Consider the following 23,129-nt stretch of genomic DNA (forward strand, 5'->3'; position numbering starts at 1 on the left):
AATTTATAATTAATTAATTATAAACATTAATTTATAATTAATTAATTATAAACATTAATTTAGAAAATAAATAATCAATGGATTTTATTAATCATTTTGTGTATGTGGATAAATATTTAAATATTTTTTAAACAGGAGGATAACTAGCTCGTAGACGTGATCTTGACGCTCTAGTTGAAATTGGACTATATGTGGATTTTGGTGTGTTGTTTGTTGTTGTTGATGTAGTTGAAGTTGAAGTTTTAGTAGGAGTAGTTGTTGAATCCTTTTTTGAAGATAAAGAAGGTGATTTTGAATTTGAATTATTATTATTATTATTATTATTATCTTTACTACCTTTACTATCTTTACCATCTTTATAAGGAGATGAATAAAATGAAGAAGGTTTTGTTGGTTTTTGACCTTTTCTAGATTTACGATCATTAAAACTGGAATACCAAATTCTTTCTTCTTCTGCTATTTTTTCATGTCTTGCAAGATATAATTCATCATCTGTATCTTCATCACTTGACTCTTCTTCTACTTCTTCTTGTTCTTCTTGTTCTATTTCTGCTACTTCTTTAACTATAACGATGGGAGGGGATTTTGATTTTTGAGCCTTTTTTAATTTTCTTTTTTCTCGCATTGAAGATTCCAGTGCAGATAGGGAAGTATCTATTTGAGCAATGGGAGTACCACTACTGTTTCTACGAGTCTTTACGCCAAAGAGAGATGGCGAGGTGTGTGGTGAGCGTCCGCTCACTGGTGTGGGAGAAAGGGGTGTTGTGGGAGCCGACATGACACGGTGGCCACTACCGCCACCGCGAGGGGTAAGGGGTGGGTGCATAATGTCGACTCGCTCCTCTTCAAGTGCAAGTTGGTGTTGTCTGTATTCGTCGTCGTCAAAGTCCTCTGTCCACGATCCACGATAATCTGCTGGCAGTACATCTTTGTATCCATCTCTCACCGAGTACTGATCGGCCTCTCTGTACGTTGGTGTCACCACGTCTTTAAATATCATTGCTGATTTGTCTATAGTAGTAAAAATAGGTACGTATTTGTCGAGTTCAGGGTGAGAGTCGGTCAGAAAAAACTTCTTTTCCTTTTCGTTTTCATCTACTTGCTTTTTTTTGGGTGTAGTTGTAGTAGTAGTAGTGGTAGAGGTAGAGGTAGTAGAGGTAGAATTTCTTTTCTTTTGATCTGCTGCCGATGATTTTCTCACCGGTGTTGTTGGTTCTGGTTTCTGTGGTTTTTGTTTCTGTTGTTGTTCTTGTTGTTTTTTCAATATATTATTATTTAAAGTATTAATATTATTATCTATAATATTATCAAGATTGATAGCTATATGACTATGATCTAAAGTTACATTATTTGTATTAGAAGAAGAGGATTGGTTTGTAGTCGTCGAATTATTAGTAGTATTGGTAGAATTGGTATTGGTATTAGAAGTAGAAAAAGATGTAATAGTAGTAGAAGGATCATCTACTTTTTTCTTTTTTCTACCTCTAGCATCTTTTTTAGAATTTGTAGTTGTTGGATTCTCCATCACTACTACCCCTTCCTCTGCCACAACGGCACCATTTGCAGTCAATGTTGATTGATCCAATAATTCTCCCAAAGGTGGGAATTCACCATTTTCCTAAAATAAAAAATAAAAAGTAAATAATAAAGTAAATATATATATATATATAAACCTTCTATATATCTATGTATCTATATTTTTTTGCTTACTCTTTTTCTTTTACAAGCAGCACATATACAAGTATTTTTACAAAATGGACACCACCAAGGTTTTGGTCTTGTTTTCAAGACTGACACCTCCTTGTTGTAGTGTTTGGTGAGACAAGTTGAACAAAATCGTTTGTTGCATTTTGGCTTGTCGAGGAGAGCAGCTTGACATTGGACATATTCAAACTTTAGTGCTTTACATTGATGACACCAGCGTCCAGCATCCTCTCCATTCTTTTTTCTTTTCTTTTTCTCTGTGACTGTCTTGTCTGACGATTCGGCATCACCCATCTTGACATCACTGTCATGACCATTGACTGGACTACCATCACTACTATCTCCGCCACCGTTACTCTTTGATACTTGGTCATTTGATCCTCCTCCTCCTTTTAAAGGTGATGCACCAGTTGATCCCAATACAGATGAAATGGTACTTGATATAGATTGAAAGGTATTTGATAACTTGTTTGAAATGGCTTGGAAAAATTGTGATGATTTCTCTTCTTCTTCTTCTTCCTCTTCCTTACCTCCTCCATCTTTAGTAGTTGATGATTTTTTAGATGAATTCTTTGCTTTCTTTTGTTGTTGTTGTTTAGAAGTAGTAGGTGGTGGTGGTGGAGGAAGAGTTGGTTTACTATTTTTCTTATTATTCTTTGTATTATTCTTTGTATTATTTTTTGTATTGGCGGTTGGTTTCTTTGTTGGTTTCTTTGTTGTTGTTGTATCTGGTAACATATCAGAATGATCTTCAATATCAATCTCTTCATCTTCTGAAGTTTCATGATGATGATGACGACGATGATGATGATGATGAACCTTTTCTTCTTCTTCTTCTTCTTCTTCTTCCTCCTCTTCTTCTTCTTGTTGTTCAGATGAAATATCTTCAGATTCATCAGAATCATCTTCAACTATTGATATTTCTTGTTCATCTTCACTAAAATTATCTTCTTGTTCTTCCTCTTCTTCCATTTCATCTTCTTCAAAATCACTATTACTTGTTACACTTAGATTACTATTTGAACGTTTACGATTTCTAGTGTTGTTGTTGTTGTTGTTGTTATGAATGAGTGCATTTGGCAGTGGGAGACTAGTGGTCAATTGTTGTTGTCGTCTTGTTCGTCGCATTGGATTCAACGATGGAATGAGAGAGTTGGGGATATTCATGAGTTGGTTCTGAGTGGTGATCTTTTGTTGTCTGGGTTGAAGACCATTATTGATCCTAAACACCAAATTCTCTGTGTTGCTTGAACTTTCACTATCAAAACTATTGTTGTTTCCACCGCTACCGTCCTTGTTGGGTGTAGTACTTGTACTATTACTTGTGCTAGTGGTAGTCGAGGTAGTCGTAGTTGTAGAAGTTGGAGTAGTTGCACTTGGTTTCACAGTTGCACTATTGCTTCCTCTTGGTGTGGTGGTACCTCCTCCTCCTCCACCTCCTCCTGCTCCTTTCTTGTTATTGGTAGTATGATGCTGATGTGATGAACGTGGTGATGGTAAGAGTACTTGAGGTGACTTTGTAAAGATATTGTCAAATTGGTGGAATAGGAGTCTTGTCGATGGCGATGCAGGTGTCTGTTGGTCACGCTCTAAAAAGTGTCCAATTGCCGAATATGATGATGAAGATGAAGATGAAGATGACTGTTGATCTTTACCAGGTTTACCGTAAAGATGTGGTGAATCAAATAAAGATTTATTGATAAATGTCGATAAGGGAGATGCCTCGACCGCTGCTGCTGCTGTTGATATATTTGGTGTTGTTGCAATATTATTGGTGGTGTGGTTTTGTTGTTGATGATGCTCAGCAGTTGTGTTGTTATGCACCTCTGGCGAGATGGTTTGAAAGGGAGTCGATGGCAATGGAGGATGTGGTGATGTTGTTGTTGTTGAGCTGACACAAACAGAAGATTCCTGTTGTTGTTGTTGTTGTGATAAATCTTTATTAAAAGTTACCATGAGAAATCGATTGGTTGTGTTATTAATAATATGAGCAATACAAAAAAAAATTAAATTAACTATTAGTGTGCGTTGGTGTGTGTGTGAATGAACAAACAAATAATTCTACTCGAGTGTCAGAGAGAGGGAGGGAGATACTATGAATGATGGATCTATTTCTTTCTTCTCTCGCTTTCTCGTGTGTATATATAAATGGGTGTGGTTTATTGTTGTTGTTGTTGTTGTTGATTGTTGAGATATATTGATGTCATAATTCTTATCTTGGATATTATTATTATTATTATTTAATCTAATGTATATAGTATAATATAGTATTTAAAGTAAAGTAAAGTAATTGTAATTCTTTTATACACTAGTGAGTAGTAGTAGTAGTAGTTGTATTGTTGTATATAATAATAATAATAATATTGAATAGTTAACTCCAGGTGAGTAAGAGGGGAATACTCTCTCTCTAGCAGATGCACTCTCATGTTTGCTTTTTTTTTTTTTTTTTTTTCTTATAGTTTTGCAGTGGATCTCCCTCTCTCTGGTGTGGTTGGGAAAACCGCACGCAAGACAGTCTTTTTGAATTTTGGTGATGGTTCTCAAGACTTTTGTCGGGGAATGACCTCCCGCTCACTCATAGTTGACCCGACACAACGATTAAAAATATCTTGGGAGGATAGATAGACAGACAGACAGGCAACACAAAAAAGTAGTTTGATCCCAGATATTTATTGTTCCTCACCAATGTCATTGGAAATCCATAATTGAATAACTGTAATGATGCCCATCTAACTCTGATATTTTCAGTTAATTTTAAAACTAAACTAAACAAAAATAAATTATCGAATAACATCTGCTTGATGGTACTTGAGAGTATTATAGTTTGCGCTTGTAGCCATCCCTATCGACATACTATATACCATATAGTTTTGTCAAGATAAAGAAGTTGTAGTTGGTATATAGGGAAATTATTTATTTCTTTCTTTTCTTTTGTTCAGTTTCTTCTACAATAAATAAATGAAAAAAAGGTTTGGATTAGTAAGTATAAAAATCTTAAAAATAGTTTTATGGTAAGATTAGACAATTCCAGCCATTCATGAATAATAAAAATAAATTACTTACTTTTTGGTGGAAAATTATTATTATTATTATTGTTAGTATTATTGTTGGTATTATTATTATTATTATTATTATTATTATTTATATATTCATTTGAAGCAAGAGAATGTTGAATGATTCTTTTACTAGCTTCAGAGTCTATGGTCATTGATGGTTTCTGTTCTTTTTCATCTGCTACACCCGATTCTTTTTTCGATAATGATTGTAATTTTGTAATATAGTGTCTGATTCTATCCAATTCTGGTTTGACTTTATGATTGTGTGGTGAAACACCTTGAGTTTGTAAATACACTATAGAAAAAGAGTGTTGGTGTTAGTTTAGAGTTATTGGTTGAGTCATATAGAAAGAAAGAAAGAAAGAAACAAAGATGACTCGTTTGTTCAAATGAAATTTAAAGGTCTCTCTGATCTTTCTCTCTCATTTTGTGTGTACATACTGAAAAATAAAGAATTTAAAGAGTATGCAACAAGGATATTTAATTTAGCAGATTGGAGTGGTGTAAGATGTTGTTGATGGTCTTTCAAGGTATGATTGAAAAATGGCGATAATTGACCTTCGATCTTATCCAATATGCCTTCAAACTTGTTTATATCATCTTCTAATTCGCTTGGTAAACTCATTTTTATATAAGATATTTATATATATGTATGTATATAGATAGATAGGTAGATATGAAACAAACAAATAGTATGATTATTATTATTAATTATTGTACTTTTGTGTGTGTTTGAGAAACGACAGTTTCGATGCTCATGCAGCTCCTCTCCCTAAAAAATATTAATAATACAAAAATGTTTTTTAAAAAAACGAATCAAAAAGGGATGTGGGGTGGAGTTTTTTATTTATTTAATTTGGGCCGCAGCAACCCAACTCTCAAGTCTTGTAAATAAACAAAGATCTTTGTTACTTTATTTTAGTATACAGTATATAGTATATAGTATATAGTAGATAGTAGTAGTAGTAATAATACACACATACACACATATATACATATACTTTAAAACCATTACTTTGTATCATTGCAAAACTAAAAAAAGAAGGAAGGAAGGAAGAAGGAAAGAAAGAATGGAAATTACACTACAACCTTCAAAAGAAAGTCAACCTAGTAAGAAGCCTATACCAAGCTATGTAGCTAAATATACTCTTAAAGGACATAAAAAGGCTGTTTCATCGGTCAAGTTTTCTCCCGATGGTAAATGGATATTGAGTGCTTGTATGTATACACATTTAAATGTAACAACTTTTGTCCCTTCTATAAATATAATATATACTCATTCTTTTACTATTCCTACTCATTTAAATATAAATGTATATCTATAGCTGCTGACGGTATAGCAAAGATTTGGGGAGCATACGATGGTAAACATGTTAGAGATTTGGCAGTTGCACCACCCAAAAAGAAGGTTAACAAGGAGCAATTTACACTTGGCATTTCAGATGCTGCTTGGTCACACGACTCTAAATATATTTGTACTGGTTCTGATGATGGTTGTATTAGAATTTGGGATGCTGAAAAGGTAGGTCAAACATACATACATGTTGAGAGAGAGAGTATAGTGTGTAGAGGCCACTTTGTGGGTGGGTGTATTTTTTTGGAGGGAAACCTCAATATTCTCAATTTAAAAATAGATTCAACAATGTATATCTATATATATCTATATATCTATATATATCTATATAATAATACTAATATATTTATACTAATAAATATTTATTAATTAATTAATTTATTAAATTTAGGGAGAAATATTAAAAACATTAAAAGGACATAATAACTTTGTATTTACTGTTGCATTCAACCCAAGTTCAAATTTAATTGCTAGTGGATCGTTTGATGAGAATATTATCATTTGGGATGTTAAAACAGGTACTGCTCTTCATACACTACAAGGTCATTCTGAACCTGTCACTAGTGTACAATTCAATAGAGATGGTTCATTATTGGTATCAAGTAGTTATGATGGTATGGTGTATGTATCTAAATATCAAAAATATATCTATCATCTTTTACAATTAATATTAATAATTAATTTGTTTGTTTAGTCGAATTTGGGATCCATCAACAGGACAAGCACTTCAAACTCTACCAACTGAACCTGATCCCCCACCAGTATCATTTGCAGCCTTTTCTCCAAATGGAAGATACATTCTAGTTGGTACACAAAACAGCACAATGAAACTATGGAACCATACAGAGAAAAAGATATCAAAGACCTATACAGAGCATACCAATACTCAGTTTTGTATATTTGGAACATTCTCTATGGGTGAATGGGTAGTGTCGGGATCAGAGGATGGAAAAATCTACATTTGGAATTTGCAAACGAGGGTCGTCGAGCAAAGGCTCGCTGGTCATGAAAAGGAGGTGTTGGCTGTATCATGTCATCCTAAAGAATCTATTATAGCATCTGGATCATTGGATAATACAGTTAAAGTATGGGCATGGGCTCGTCCAACTTCTTCCTCTTCTTCATCATCATCATCCTCTTCATCCTCTTCATCCTCTTCTACTAATAATAATAATAATAATAATAATAATCAATCTTTCAATAATACATCTTCATCCTCTACAACCCCACCACCATCATTTATTCCAGAACAACCACCACAATTATACCCTCGATCTGGTAACAATAATAGTAATAATTATCCACAAGAAGGGTAATTATATGAACAGGACTAGATTATTATAGATGAAAGGGATAGATATATACATTTATCTATACTCCTCTTTCTTTTTTTTCCCAATGTTGTTAATAATAAAATAAAACAATTTAAAAACAAATCAAAAAGAGTAATGATGATTTCAATTCAAACCAAGTACACAGAAAATGACAGAAAATAAAGAATTAACAAGAGATGAACAGATTCAACAACGTATCAATGATATACATAAATTGTTACCCGTTTGTTTCTATTGCAACGAAACTATACCTCTGATTGATATTTCTTTACATCTTCAAAATTGTCATGATGTGGACAGAGAAGCCTTGGAGTCCATTACAAAGGACAGCAACCCATGGGTAACAAGACAATTACAAAGTAAAATCACTCAATTACAAAGTGAAAATCAACAATTGGAAACAGATTACAAAGTCTTATCTTCTAGGGGGGCAGTAAATCCCTTTGGTACCTCTTCAAGTTCCTATACACCATCCAGATCAAAAAAATTCAATAGATAAGATCTTGGAAACAAATAATAAATATAGTTTTAATTATATGAATCAAACTAGATTTTCATATTAAATGATAGAGTGGGGTTTTCCACTTTCTTCTATGTCTTTCTTTTAAATAAAATAAATTAATATTTCAATTAATATATATATGATATGAATTTATATATATATTAATTAAAGAGTCTTATATATATAAGAGTCACTCTTTCCTTTACCTAAAAAAAAATGCAAGATATAAAAGATTCTAAAAGTGATGTCAACAAACCATTTTCTGATTTATCAAGAGCTGAACAAATTCAATTTCGTATCAATGAAATAACCAAATTGCTACCAGTTTGTCTCTATTGCAAGGAAAGGATACCTCTGATCGGGATTGTATCTCATCTTCACAATTGCCATGATATTGGCAGAGAGGCTTTGGAGAAAATTACAAAGGACAGTAACCCATGGGAAACAGGGAAATTACAATCTGAAATCACTATTTTAAAAAACAAATTAAATAAGGATAGATCAATATTAGGTTGAAGAACTTAAAATAATAAAAGAAACAACATCCAGTTTGTATCTATTGCAAGGAAGGAGAATCTACCCTTGATCGATATAGTTTACCACTGAAAGACATAGTATTCTTCAAAATTAAACTTTATTTTATTACATAAATAAAAGAAATATAGAAATAATAAATTAAATTATTTCACTCAACAGTTATTTGTTAATTATTTGTTTTGATTTTTAAACCAATTTGACAAATCTGATGAGAAGTAATTAAACCAATGATTATTAATAGTGATTGATTCAATGGATTGTTTAATGGTACGTAAACAAAGTGGAAGGGATTTATCATGGAGAAGGAACTTTTCTTTGGCAATCAATTCCTGTTCTGGTAGTCTTCTTGGGAGTGACGAGGTGATCAGACGAGCATACAACATATTTTGTTTGAAAATGGCATCAATCTTGTCAAAGTTGTCTGCAAAGTATTTAAAAGCTACGTCTCTTTGATCATTACCAATACCAAACCAAACCATATAAGTGTCTTGTGTCTTTACATGATTTGGATCGAGGGAATAGGTAAGAGCCTTTTCTACACAGTGGGGGATTTGTGACACACCCATACAGAGTAAAAGAGAATTCTTTTCAGCTACAGCACTTGCTTTCTTGTGTAACTGTATGACCTTGTCCAATACAGTTTCATCACCATGACGAACGACGGTTGTTAACACTACGCTGGCAAGGTCATTGGAAAGTGGTTGGGTACCATTATAGTAGAGATCGAATCTTTTCTTGCATTCGTCGACCACTGGCTCATAGCCAAGCAGACCAAGACAAGAGTTAATCTTTGCACGAAGAAGACTGTCGTTGGATGGTTCCCCATCCTTGTTATTGAATCCTAGTCGGTTGTATATAGGTACGACTAGTTGTACGATAAAGGTTTTGAGGAGGTCTTTGTATGGTTGGTCATAGACAATATTGAGAATCAATGTCAATTTGTCAACGATGTGAGTCCAAACAAGACACTCGGTTTCATTCTTGTACGATGCGACGAGATCCATAAATACATTGATTGGTGTTTGACAACTTCTAGAGAGAGCAAAAGTGTCTACCAAAATACCCAAACGATCGACTGACGATATCTCCAATGATTCGATAGCTGGAACAAGTGCTGCTATTATCTCCTTGTTGTATTGAATACGATAGTATCCGCTTTCCTTGTAGTTTGGTTTAAACCATTCACCCTTTTCAACTTTGAAAATGACACTATCCTTTTTACTTGGATCCAACAAAACTGATTGAAACTCTCCCTTTTTGCTAGATGCTTTTTGAATGGGAATGAAACATTTCCAAGTGTCTTGTTGTTGAGTAGTATCTTTTTTTAAGTAATTAAACTTTCTTTGACTAACAAGATACGATAAAGTTGTGGAGGTCTTTGAGGAGGAAGGGGATGAAGGGATTAAACTAAAAGTAATGACAGGGTAACCTGTAATCTTTGTATAATTGTCAATAAAGTCTTTGACATTATCATTTGCCTTGAGTGAGATGCTGTCCCAGAGATCTTGGGTGTTTGCATTTTGCCATGCAAACTTGGTGAGGTAATGATTCAATCCTTGACGGAATGCATCACCGTACCGGAAATCGAGCATTTGAATGACCGATGCACCCTTTTTGTAAGAGATTGCGTCAAAGATCTCTGTGATTTGAGATGATTCGTGAACCTTTACTTCGATGGGATGACTACTCTCCAAACCATCCAAATCCATTACATCGGTTCTAAACTCACAATCCAACCATTGATTCCATTCTGGGAACAGTCTATCGGTGACCATGACACCCATATACGAGGCAAACCCTTCATTCAACCATAGTTGTGACCACCAATCCATTGTCACCAAGTTGCCAAACCATTGATGTGCCAATTCATGACCAATCACATTAGCAATTCTTTGTTTTGTTTTCAACGACGTTTTACTTGATGTCAACAATGCCGATTCCCGATAGATAATCAATGAGAAATTCTCCATTGCACCAAATGCAAACGCACCCACTGCAAGATGGTCGATTTTACGTAGTGGATATGGAATTTGAAAGTAGTCTTCAAAAAAGTCCAATACCTTGACAGCAACCTCTAAAGCAAAGTCACCCTTTTCCTCTTTACCAATTAATTGATAAATACGTGTAACAATTCCACTCTTTGTTTTACCTTCAACAAATTCAAATTCTCCAATTGCAAATGCTATAAACATTAATTAAATTAAAGGGTTATTAATAATCAAATCAATCATTTGTTTAATTGTTATTATTTATATTTATACATACCAACAATATAAGTTGACATTTTTGGAGTACGAACAAAAGAAATTGTATGTGTACCATCACCATTGACAAGTGTAGATGATTCTGGTTGGTTACTAATTGCAGTTAGATGTTGTGGAATGGTGATAAGGATATCAAATTCAGCTTTGAGAGCAGGTTCATCGAAACAAGGAAAGGCACGACGCGCATCAGTTGCTTCGAATTGTGTAACACCCATGTATCTAGTCTCTCCAGATACAATGTATGGAGACCGATAGAATCCTTTCAACTTGTCATTAAGCATACCTGAAAAGTTGATCACCAACGTAGCCACAGACCCAACAACCAACTCCTTTGCAAATGTAATGATTGCCACTTCATCCTTGGTGTCATACTCTACTTTAATTGCCTTTTCCTCGTGAGTAACCGATTGTTGTTTGATCAATGCATCCTTTACATCAATCTCTATTGCATGTAAGATGATCTTGTTGGTTGCTCTCTTGACCTGTAATTCAATCGATACAGTTCCACTAAATGTAAACTGCTTTAAATCGATTGATTTGTACTCTAATAGATATCTATTTGGGATAACTAAATCAGGTAATACTAATCTATCCCCTTTATCTTCTAAATATGATGACATGTTAATATTAATTATTTATACACTTAGAAAAAAAGAAATAAAAAAAAATGGTGAAAAGGAAAATTAAATTTTTAATCATCAACTTCACACCTCATTATGTTAACACTTAAATGGTTGTTAATTTAAATTACTCTCATTCATCGATCTAGAACCAGATTTAAATAGATTAATGAAGAATGAGTATAAGGTTCTTTCCTCCTCTTTTATTGATTTTCAAAATTTTTATTTCAAACCATATTTAAATACTACTACTAGTATCAAAGAATTGGTTCATTTTATTTTCTTTCTTTTTTTGGATACCAAAAAATAACAATAACAACTAACTTGATGTTTTCAGACAAATCAAGAAACGAACAAATACTGTCACTCATCAACGAGATAAAACTATTGCTACCAGTTTGTATCTTTTGTAAGGAGACTATACCTATGGTTGAAATTCAAAGTCATCTATACCGCTGTCAAGAATTGTACAGAGAGGCCATTGAAAGACTATCAAAGGACAACAACCCATATGTAGAAAAGTTGGTACTGAAGAATCAAATTACAAGATGAAATCAAAGATTTAAATTTGAAGATTCAAAAGATAGAAAGAACAAATAGATAGATAGATAGATATCTTGATAACTTAGAGGAAATTGTACATAATAATAATTATTATTATTATTATTCAATCCTTGGAAAAAGAAAAAAAAATGATTAAAATATAAAGGTCCAAAGTTGTGATCTTCACCTTTTTTAAATGAATGAATTTCATTGTTTTTTGTTGTTTTAATTAATAAGATATACAAATAATTTAAAGAAGTCTCAAAGAAGGAAGAAGAAGAAAGAAGGAGAGGAGAAGAATGTTAAGATCATTATTATTTAAAAGAAAAGATAATAATAATAATGATAAAGATGATAATACGAAAAGAAATGTTAAAACTAAAGTAGTATTTATACTAGGGTATGTTATATATATATTTATATAACATCATATCATTGGTGAACCATAGATTAAGATAAGAATGAAAGAATGAATGTATTAATATTGATTGATTGATTTAGATTAATATTATATGTAATAGGTATAATATCATTTAGTTATTATCCAAGTCAATCACATAGAACTTATATGAGTGAGAATGCATTGTTACCGGGATCTGCAAGAGTACCATTTGATTATCAAGATGCAACTGCTATGAATCAAATAGCTACAAACTATCAAAACTATATTAATCAACTCGTGACTAGCAGCGGTGGTAGTCGATCACCAGATAGCAATGAGAATAGAAAAAAGGCATCACAATGGATCTATGACTACTTGCAAGAATTGGGTATTGAAACACATCACCATTCATTCAACAATCAAACTGGTTACAATATCTATGCAGTATTACGTGCACCAAAATCTGATGGAACTGAATCTTTATTATTATCAACTAAATTTAATTGTTTGTATTGAATAGATAAAAGAAAAGTAGAATGAATATCTATTATTCACATTCTAATAATAATACTTTTTACTTTAATTTAGGTGAAAAGAAAAATGAAGGAGGAGAATCAATGATATCATCGATTGGATTGGTATTGGGAATTGTAAAACATTTACAAGAACGTGGAAGAGTATGGTTGGCAAAGGATATAGTCATTGTCATTACAGATGGATACCATCAAGAGGTTGGCATGCGTACATGGTTGGCAGACTATCATTCAAATACTTTGGATTCAAAACAATCATTCCCAAGAGCCGGTCAAATTCAAGCTGCTTTAAATTTAATCATTAATAATAATGATAAATTAAATATTCTTGCTGGTAACTATATAAATATATTTATATATATATATATATACAAATAGAAATATAGTTAATTAATACTTTTATTTGTAGAAGGATCAAATGGACAATTACCAAATTTAGATTTAATTAATACAATTGTTAGATTGGTACAAAAGGAAGGGGGAGGAGTACCTATTACACTTTCAGCACAAGAGAATGAATTGGCACAGTATTTGGATCCATCGTTGAGAACGTTGTTTACGTTTATGATGAATCAGGCGATTGGGGTGCCAACGGGCGACCACGGACTCTTTCACAAGTACCATATCGATGCAGCCACGATATCAGTACCACCCAAACGTATTGAAAAGAGTGCCAAAGCGGTTCTAGGCACTCTTCGTAGCTTGAATAATCTACTCGAACACTTGCATCAATCATTTTACTATTATTTATTAGCAACACCACTCCAATACATATCGATTGGCGAATACATGATTTCACTTGGTCTCATCGTGGCACCTCTTATCATTCGAGTTTTATTATTACTAGTATCTTTATCATCAACTTTTAAACCTCCTTCTTTTACAAAATTAAAAAAACTTCCAGAAATTGAAAAGGAGGAAAAAGAAAAAGAAAAGGAAAAGGATGGAAAAGAAAAAGAAAAGGTAAAGGAAAAGGAAGTAAAAGAAGAAATCAAACCAAAACCAAAACCAAAACAATCATCAGAAGGATTCTTACAATCAATTTTCAATAATTTATCAATTGATTCAACCAATGATATTCTATATTCAGTAACAACGGTCATTTTCGTTCAATTAATTGGTATCTCTTTATTTTCTTTATTACCAATTTTATCAAAATATTTATTAAATGTATTGTATCATATAAAAACAAATAATTTATAATACTTTGTTACTAATATTTATTCTTTTCTTTTTCTTTTTGTTTTAGGATTATATAATATTTGGAGTTTATTCGATACTTTATTTAATAATATTTTTAATAATATTCCCAATTTTTGAAAAATATTATTATCATTCCAACGTTGATGTAGAAGAAAAAAAGGATGATGAAACTACTTCTACAGTTTCATCTTTGTCAACATCAAAATATCAAGGTGGTAGTAGTATATTGGTATTTTCGACATTACCAGTATTATTATTTATTTCATCAATGTCATTGTTGAATTTCTCATTTTCAACATTTGCAGCCATCCTAGTAGTACCAATCACCATACTTCCAACTCCAACATTGAGCCGAGTATTTAAACTATTACAATGTTGTTTGTTGACTTTGGTTTCACCACCAGTCCTATTGTATCTCTTTGCAAGATACTATCTTGAAACTGACCTAGTGTCACTTTTAAATACCATCATTCAACAATATCAACTCTATTCTACTCTATCATTCCCCTTTTTAACTTTAGTATTTATACCATTAAATATTTTAATGTTAAGAATTGTTACTTTAAAAGAAATTAATAACAAAAAGAAATTAAAAAATGAATAATAAATAATAATAATAATAATAATAATAGATTTAGATTGGATTAGATATGGAATTGATTGATTTACAACTTGCTAGTCAATCATTTTTTATTATTTAAAGTTTCTTTTAAACAACTAATTAATAATTTTACATTGTTGTTTGATGCGTTTGTACCCATCAATCCAACTCTCCAAATCTTTCCGGCTAGGTCTCCAATACCACCGGCAATTTCAATATTGTAGTTGTTGAGGAGATGGGTCATGATTTGCTTGGCATCGACTCCCTCGGGCACCTTGACCGTGGTGAGCGAGTAGAGACGACCTCCGCCATTATCGTTTTCCGAGACGGTGGGGATATGGCACGAGATGCCGAGCGACTCGAGACCGCTGTAGAGCTGGTAGGCTGCTTCACGGTGACGCTTCCATACGTTTTCGAGTCCCTCGTCGGCAATGACTAGGACAGCCTCACGCAACGCGTAGATGAGGTTGGATGGGGTGGTGTGATGGTAGCGACGGGCCGGTTGAGGTGTTGCGATCTGTGCGTTGGCAAAGTTGTATTCTGGACACCAGTATCCACCGAGAAGAGTGGCATCGAGGTACCAGTTGGCAACAGGTGTCTTTCTCGCGGCGATACGGGCGCATGCACGATCACTAAACGTGAGTGGAGAGATACCTGGTGGACCAGCCAAACATTTTTGGCCTCCGGTATAACATGCGTCGACCTTCCATTGGTCGACGTAGAATGGCACACCGCCCAAAGCAGCGACCGTGTCAACCATCAACAAACAGTCATACTGGCGACACAACTCACCAATACCGTGCATTGGTTGACGTACACCCGTGCTAGTCTCACCAAACACCATTGTCAAAAGACGTGGTTTCTGAGTCTCCAAAACTTGTTTGATCTCGTCCAATTCAAACCATTGACCCCATGGTTTAGAGAACTTGTAAATATCCGATGCTGCGCCATATCTCACGGCCATCTGGTAGATACGGTCCGAAAAGAATCCACTTACACAACATACTACCTTGTCTCCAGGTTCAATTAAATTGGCAACACATGTTTCCATTGCAGCTCTAAAAACACAAACAACAAACAATCAAAAATACATTAATATTCACACAAATATACATAATATATTAATATCTTTTGTTTTAACAACATACGTTCCAGCACCAGAAATTGGAATTGTAAAATGATTGTCAGTTTGGAAGAGGTATCTGAGTAATTCCATTGTTTCATCCATCACTTTGTAATAGGATGCGTCTGTGTACCCGACCATACTACTGATCAATTGTTGGTTGACACGTGGGTGTAGGTTGGATGGACCTGGTCCCAACAACAATCTGACAGGTAGCTTCATATCGCCACATGCAATCTTGTGTTTGTTTGATACTGTATTGTTACTCATCATTGATGTTATTGATGTTATCTCTCTTTTTTGAATTGTATTAATAAAAGTAGTACTTCTTTGATGATGATTATTATATAAAGGTGTAATGTTGTTATTGAACGATGAAAATGATGGTGATGAAGAACTTTGAATATGAAAGAATCTTTTTTGGGATTGAATGGGATTGTTAAAAAATAGAGGAAGATGATGAACTTGCAAAGGGACACTTGGTATTTGGAATTTAATTAAATAATTTTTGATCATTATTCAAAAGAATTGTTAAAATGAACACAGCTGGAGGAGAGGGTGAGTGAATTTTATTAATTATTTGTTTTCTTTTTTTATTTATTTTTTCGTTCAAATAATTATACGTCTTTAACACAATGATCACATCACATACGTATACTATTTATTATTCATTCAATCAATCGATTGCCGATTCAGATATTCTTTTTTCAATTAAATTAAAGTTTATTATTATCTACTAATTAATTGAAAGGTTGACTGTAGACAGAAGACGTCGACAGAATAAGAATAAGAATATTCGAATATTGATATTGTAGACAAGATAATAATAGTAATAATAATAGTAGTATGGTTTATTATAGTTGTTCATCAGACATTCATGTGATCATATTTTATAACCAACAGGAAACCCGAAAGAGGATGAGGACGATGATGGTTTAGAGGATGTAGATGAAGGTTTGGAGGTAGTAGAGGATGGTTTAGAGGTAGTTGTAGATGATGAAATAGAGGAAGAGGAGGAGGAAGAGGAAGAAGAAGAAGAGGAGGTAGTAGTTGATGACGAGATAGAGGAGGAAGAAGAGGAGGAGGAAGTAGTGGATGTGGATGGGCTTCCAAAAGAACAACGAGAATAGGTTGGACAACAACTGGTACCAGCACATAATGATGGAGTTATCCATTCACATTTACCTCCTTGAGATTCACATTTCACCTGATCGCAATCTGATGTGGGTGGAGTAAATGCGATCCATCCAGTTGCTGGTGGACATGTGTTCCAAAATTCGGCTATATTATCTTTTTGTGCAACATTGGCCAATTGCATACAATGTACTTGGTCCTGACAATTCCCATTGTCCGTTACACAATAATCTACTTGTTTACCACAACATGTCAGATAGGAAAGTGAAATACAAGTTGGTTCATTCTTACATTGATCAATATTCGTAATTGATGAACATACTATAAAATTATAAATATAAATATAAGTAAGATAACCGGTTGATATAAGTAAGATGGATGGAAATTATAATAATAATAATGGACCATAATTTAAAAACTTACCGTCCAACAATCCTCCTGACACTAGGCCAAGAAACATTAAGACTATTATTAATAATAGTTGAGTAGTAGTAGGGGTAGTAGTAGTTTTCATTTTAAAATCTATTTTTTACAACAATGGATAGATACAGATATAAATAATAGACTAATAGAGCAGTCCAGTCCAGTCCTTTGATATTTCATTCCATTTACAAAAAAAGAATCGAAATTTAAATTTAAATTAACCTTGGTAGCCAGCCAACAGAACTGAACTGAACGGCTGGCTGGATGGTCTGAATATACGTACTGGGCTAGTTCCCTTCCCCATTAGATTATATTTTTGAACCATCCAGAATGCTAAAAAGGAATGCGTGGTGGTAAGTAAGCTTAACCAAATCATTTTCAATACAAAAAAAGTAGTAGTATATAATATATAAGCCAGAGGAGAGGAGAGCAGAGTACAGTCAGTGTTTGTTCCACATAGTGATCAGATGATCAGCATTGACAATAGATTCAGTTGATGTCGTGAGCACTATTGTTTAAAACCAAGCGCCAAACAATTATACAATTGTCATCATCACATAATTTATAACCTTTTAAAACACCAACTATGGTTTGTAAATAAAAGTTAATTTAATATAATAATAATAAATATATGTATTAAATATATTGTATGTATGTATGTTTGTAGGATGAGAGACGATGAAAAACCACCCTCACACAATCAATATGACACTACACTGCGACTATTTAATTCATCATAGTATGATACATTCGATAAATTTAATCTATTTTACTTACTCTATAATTGACCAATAGCTATTTGCTTTAAACTTTAATAAACTACAAATCAACCTCTCCAACTATTTGATCGATTGTGAAAGAGAGTGTCCTTCCCAAAATATCATAACTTTCATTGGTTCTGCTTCAATCCCATTTTGGGAACTATGATTTTTTTAATTAAATTTTTAGTGTAGGAGGTGGTTTGAAGTGTGTGGGTGGTATGTATCATGAACAACCATGAAAAGTTGTTTGAGTTGATTTAATTTACTATTTTTATTTGTAACAAGTAAGATAGAGAGAGATAGAGATAGAGTGAGTGAGGTTGAGTGTAGTAGATAAAAAGAATAGATAATAGATAAATATCATTTATATAGATAGATATATAGATATTATTCAAGCAAAGAGAAAGAGAGAGAGAAAGATAGATAGATAGATAGATAGAGTGAGTGTATATCACAATCAATCGAATCACAACTGATATTATTATCTACTCAAAAAAAAAAAAAAAAAAATCATAACCAATCAATCAATCAATCAATCAAACTAACACTAACAATTTATCTGTTTGTTAACTCTTTCATTTTATTTCATATATATTATATTTATATTTATATTTATACGTAACAGACAGAGATATATATAATATAATATTATAATATATATTGATATTTTAATTATTTAAAAAATGTTTGAACAACAATCAATATCACAATTATCATTAATGACACCACCAAGTACAGCAAGTCCAAGATCAGAACAAAGAAGAAAGGATGAGTTGTTTAATGATCAAGATGAGAATGAATTGTATCCACCATTAGATCATGGAGCTAGATTTGCTCCTCCCCTTGACGAGACGCAACTCAAGGCGATTGGTATGTTGCCCGATGAAATTGTCGCATTTCAAAATCAGAGAAAGATGTATATCAACAAGGACAAGATCCTCGACGAAGAGATCAGGAACCCCGAACGTTCCAAATTGGTAGACTATCACACCCTACACGTTGTCTCTCCCATCGATCATGCCAATGCCAGTCGTCTCCTCAACAAATTGGCCATCATCAAATTAAATGGTGGTCTTGGTACTAGAATGGGTTGTAAAGGTGCTAAATCTTCCATTGAAATTGCTCCCGGTATTAATTTCTTGGATATGGCTGTTGCTCATATTGAGGTAAGCAATTTAATAACACACAACAAATCATTATTAATTGATTAAATATTAATTGTCTCTGTTTCTATTTTTTTGTAGCAAATGAATCAAGATTATAATGTTGATGTACCATTGATATTGATGAATTCATTCAAAACAGAGGTACAAACTAAAAAGATGGTTGAAAAGTACAACAATCATCGTGTTAGTATTAAAACATTTACTCAATCCAAATTCCCTCGCATGTACAAGGATACTCTAAACGTTGTACCAAAACCAAATACTCAATTCAATCCAAAGGATTGGTATCCACCAGGTTCAGGTGATGTCTTTAGAGCCCTTCAACGTAGTGGTCTTTTAGAAAAACTTTTAAAAGATGGTAAAGAGTATATTTATATTTCAAATATTGAAAATGTTGGTGCTACTATTGATATTCGTAAGTCAAAAGAAAAAAGAAAAAAGAAAAAGAAAAAGAAGAAAAAGAAATATATATTTACATTATTGTTTAATTTAAATTGTTTAGAGGTATTGAATCATATTCATTTACAAAAAGTTGATTTTGGATTGGAAGTTACCAATCGTATCAATACTGATTGTACAGGTGGTGTTTTAATGTCTTACAAGGATAGACTTCATCTATTGGAATTGTCACAAATCAAAACAGACAAGTTAAAGAATTTCAAGGATTTCAAGTTTTGGAATACAAATAATATTTGGGTTAACTTGAAATCAGTTGATCAATTATTAAAGAGTGAACAATTAATTTTAGATTGGGTTGTTTCTTTTCCAGTATGTAAAGAGACAGATAAACAAATATATAATATATATTTATTTATTCTTTTAAAATATTTATTTATTTATTTATTCTTTTACTTTTAGACTGAAGATCATAAACAATTGGTACAAATAGAATCACCAGCAGGTATGGGAATTCAAAATTTCAATAATTCACTTGCCATACTTGTACCACGTGATAGATATCGTCCCATTAAATCAACCAGTCAATTGTTGATTGCACAATCCAATTTGTTCCAATTTGACAAGGGACAAGTCGTGTTGAACCCCGCCAGAGAGACGAGCGACATTCCATTGGTTAAATTGGGAGAAGAGTTTTCAACCGTCTCGGAATACGAAAAGAGATTCAAATCAATTCCCGATCTCTTGGAACTAGACCATTTGACAGTGTCTGGTGACGTCTTTTTTGGCACAAATACAAAGCTCAAGGGTACTGTCATCATTGTAGCAAACCACGGCGAAAGAGTTGATATCCCCGATGGTGTCACATTGGAGAATAAAATTATTTCAGGTACTCTTAGAATTATGGATCATTAATGGAATCAAAAGAAGAAGATAAATATAAACAACAAAAACAACAAAAACAAATCTATCTGACTGTTCCTCCTCATCAATAAACCAAAACATAACAAATCAAACAAATGAAACAAAAAATAATAAAACAAAAAAATTATTTGTAAAATTAAAATATTAATTTAATATAATATACTACGATTTGACCACTGGAAGGTTTAACAGAGAATGCCAAAAAGATCTTTATATATTTTAGTCTTGTTTGAGCCCTGTAGTTTACGCAATGGTATGTTACACAAGTTGGTAATAAAATACGATTGCAATATCCTTGGTCATTGCGAACTTACCTATTGTATCGATCGGGTACCCTTCTTTTAAAACAAACTTGATCTTTAGTTAAGTTCACAATGACTATGAGAACATCATGCATACAAACATATAAAACAGTAAGATATAGATATAGTTAAAGGTAGGTACTATAGTTATTATTATTTATTTTTTTTTTTAAGTACGTACAAGAGTATAAAAAAAAAATGGTAATTAATTAACAGATCAGACAACTCGTATTCATTTGATATATAATCACCTGATGACTAGCTAGTCGCTTAGTGTCTACTATTCATGACTAATCTATTATCTTTATCTAATCTATTACTATTACATATCATATCAGATATTGACAGTAATGTAGATATAATATGTTTGTTGTTAACTTGTAAAAAGTTGTACAATAATAGGAGTGGTTTAAGAAGATCGATACAGTTTAAAAGTATACAAGTTATCGATGAATCTAATAAAGGAGATATATCAGAACAATTTAAAGCAACAGCTACTCGATTCAACCTATTATCATTTAAAGATATATTGGAGAATAGTATATCTGATCATCAGGTGATAGATCATTTTGAACAAGGTCAACAATATCTTCAAAAGAATAATAATAATAATAATTGTCCACAATGGATAAAAGATCGTATCTCTACTTTAAATAGAGTCGATAAAAGTAGTATTACGACAGCGTTGGTTAGTCGATACGATGAATTTGCAAAGTCACTCCAAGACTTGTCATCATCATCGATCGAGACACTATTCATCAACCAAAGATTTAATAGTATTGTGGATCTTGCCTCCATCTCACAACTCTTGCCGAATCTTCAACGACTTGCGGTTCGTTCAAGCGGATTGAAACTAGGTCCTCATCCTCATTTAACACTCAAGTCTCTCAGACTAGATATCGGTGTTGGAAAGCCATACCCTCTCATCGACTTGGGATTAGATAAATTCGTATCGTTGACAGAGTTGTCGTTCAAGAGTAATTGTGTGGTTGGTATAGCAAAGGGTCTGCTACCAAGCAGTCTGACATCACTTACACTCAGACTACAAGAGATACCTCCAAGAGATACATTCCTTTCATTGACATTGTTGGTGAAACTAAAGATCTACCTTGAACATGCAAGAATAGTAGACAAGACAAAAGAAGCATTCATCAATCTTGAAAGTCTATGTCACCTCAAGACACTCAAGTTTAGAAACTACATCCATGAAAAGAACTACTATAGTATCGAGATTACAGTCCCTCCTTCAATCAAGATACTTTCTCTCTCTTCAGATTGTGTACGGGTCCCACAAAGATGTGTATTACCACAGTTGGAGAAATTGGTTGTGTATCAAGGACTATTGATTGATGAAAGAGTCAGTTTGTCGTCATGCCCAAAGATAAAGAAATTATTTATTTATTGGGATAAAGTCATGCCATCCAATTTCAATATGATCATTCCAGAGACAGTCGAGAGACTTTCAATAGAAAAATTCATTTGTGATCAAGATATACTAGGACAAGTTGTATTACCACCGTCTCTTACTCATCTGACTATCAATGGAGACTATGAACCTGTCAACCTACCACAATCAGTCATCAAACTAAAACAAATGTTTGATAAAGATGCAATATCTCGTAGTGCTCAACTAGGTCATTTAAAGAAACTAGTTTGGATACCAGGAACCAATTGCACAAATCTACCATTCACCTCTCCACCCAATCTTGAAACACTCAACCTCTTTGGTATCGAAGGTGACTATATCATTGACCATGTACCACCTACCATCAAATATCTCTCTATACCATTGACAAAATCATTTGATGACGATTCAATCTTTTCAATCACCTCTAGGATCCCCATCCCCATCCCCTCACAACAACCCTCACAACAACCACCACAACAACAATTGTGGTTACCATCCAATACAACTCATCTATCTTGTTTAATCTGTCATGATGAAAATTCAGATGTGGCATTTAGATTGGATGAAGTAATCAATCATACCAATGTTAGATATTTAACTATCACTTATGAGACTACATTACAATTTTCAATTCATAGATTGGACAATGAAAATAAGAATGTATTGATATTGGAAACAAATACACTTCAAGGTGGAATAATCACTCAACGTAAATCCATTGATAGTCAACAACAACAATATGATCCAATTTATTTATATTTAGAATATCAAAAAAACCACAATCTTCTTCTAAGCCTCCATTAAGGTTGTATTGGATGTATGGCTGATTAACAATAAAATAAATTAAAGATTTTTGAAA

General features: G+C 33.0%; 8 protein-coding genes across 8 annotated transcripts; 4 read left to right on the forward strand and 4 right to left on the reverse strand.

Moving 5' to 3' along the window:
* Window positions 1-127: 127 nt before the first annotated feature.
* Window positions 128-3,660, reverse strand: DFA_02446 (uncharacterized protein; the record flags this gene model as incomplete). Its single annotated transcript, XM_004366774.1, has 2 exons — window positions 128-1,618; window positions 1,711-3,660. The coding sequence occupies 2 exons, from the start codon at window positions 3,658-3,660 to the stop codon at window positions 128-130; spliced, it is 3,441 nt and encodes a 1,146-aa protein (XP_004366831.1).
* A 957-nt stretch (window positions 3,661-4,617) lies between these two features.
* On the reverse strand, window positions 4,618-5,385 carry DFA_02447 (uncharacterized protein; the record flags this gene model as incomplete). Its single annotated transcript, XM_004366775.1, has 3 exons — window positions 4,618-4,649; window positions 4,768-5,055; window positions 5,202-5,385. 3 exons carry the CDS (start codon window positions 5,383-5,385, stop codon window positions 4,618-4,620), a joined length of 504 nt encoding a protein of 167 aa, XP_004366832.1.
* A 445-nt stretch (window positions 5,386-5,830) lies between these two features.
* On the forward strand, window positions 5,831-7,947 carry wdr5 (WD40 repeat-containing protein; the record flags this gene model as incomplete). The annotated part of the gene is made up of 5 exons (XM_004366776.1): window positions 5,831-5,978; window positions 6,086-6,282; window positions 6,506-6,735; window positions 6,809-7,426; window positions 7,587-7,947. 5 exons carry the CDS (start codon window positions 5,831-5,833, stop codon window positions 7,945-7,947), a joined length of 1,554 nt encoding a protein of 517 aa, XP_004366833.1.
* A 710-nt stretch (window positions 7,948-8,657) lies between these two features.
* Window positions 8,658-11,371, reverse strand: DFA_02449 (uncharacterized protein; the record flags this gene model as incomplete). Its single annotated transcript, XM_004366777.1, has 2 exons — window positions 8,658-10,669; window positions 10,753-11,371. 2 exons carry the CDS (start codon window positions 11,369-11,371, stop codon window positions 8,658-8,660), a joined length of 2,631 nt encoding a protein of 876 aa, XP_004366834.1.
* Window positions 11,372-11,698: 327 nt separating this feature from the next.
* On the forward strand, window positions 11,699-14,636 carry DFA_02450 (uncharacterized protein; the record flags this gene model as incomplete). Its single annotated transcript, XM_004366778.1, has 6 exons — window positions 11,699-11,892; window positions 12,171-12,314; window positions 12,452-12,801; window positions 12,885-13,163; window positions 13,239-13,999; window positions 14,079-14,636. 6 exons carry the CDS (start codon window positions 11,699-11,701, stop codon window positions 14,634-14,636), a joined length of 2,286 nt encoding a protein of 761 aa, XP_004366835.1.
* Window positions 14,637-14,729: 93 nt separating this feature from the next.
* Window positions 14,730-17,689, reverse strand: agxt (serine-pyruvate transaminase; the record flags this gene model as incomplete). Its single annotated transcript, XM_004366779.1, has 8 exons — window positions 14,730-14,738; window positions 14,767-15,691; window positions 15,782-16,153; window positions 16,380-16,413; window positions 16,654-17,089; window positions 17,126-17,211; window positions 17,314-17,355; window positions 17,593-17,689. 8 exons carry the CDS (start codon window positions 17,687-17,689, stop codon window positions 14,730-14,732), a joined length of 2,001 nt encoding a protein of 666 aa, XP_004366836.1.
* Window positions 17,690-18,757: 1,068 nt separating this feature from the next.
* On the forward strand, window positions 18,758-20,551 carry uppA (UDP-glucose pyrophosphorylase; the record flags this gene model as incomplete). Its single annotated transcript, XM_004366780.1, has 3 exons — window positions 18,758-19,240; window positions 19,319-20,008; window positions 20,099-20,551. The coding sequence occupies 3 exons, from the start codon at window positions 18,758-18,760 to the stop codon at window positions 20,549-20,551; spliced, it is 1,626 nt and encodes a 541-aa protein (XP_004366837.1).
* A 597-nt stretch (window positions 20,552-21,148) lies between these two features.
* Window positions 21,149-23,074, forward strand: DFA_02453 (uncharacterized protein; the record flags this gene model as incomplete). Its single annotated transcript, XM_004366781.1, has 1 exon — window positions 21,149-23,074. The coding sequence occupies one exon, from the start codon at window positions 21,149-21,151 to the stop codon at window positions 23,072-23,074; it is 1,926 nt and encodes a 641-aa protein (XP_004366838.1).
* Window positions 23,075-23,129: the final 55 nt, after the last annotated feature.

This window comes from Cavenderia fasciculata (assembly GCF_000203815.1).
Source record: "Cavenderia fasciculata unplaced genomic scaffold Scf_Dfasci-G-b-143d02.r1-5, whole genome shotgun sequence".
NCBI lineage: Eukaryota > Evosea > Eumycetozoa > Acytosteliales > Cavenderiaceae > Cavenderia > Cavenderia fasciculata.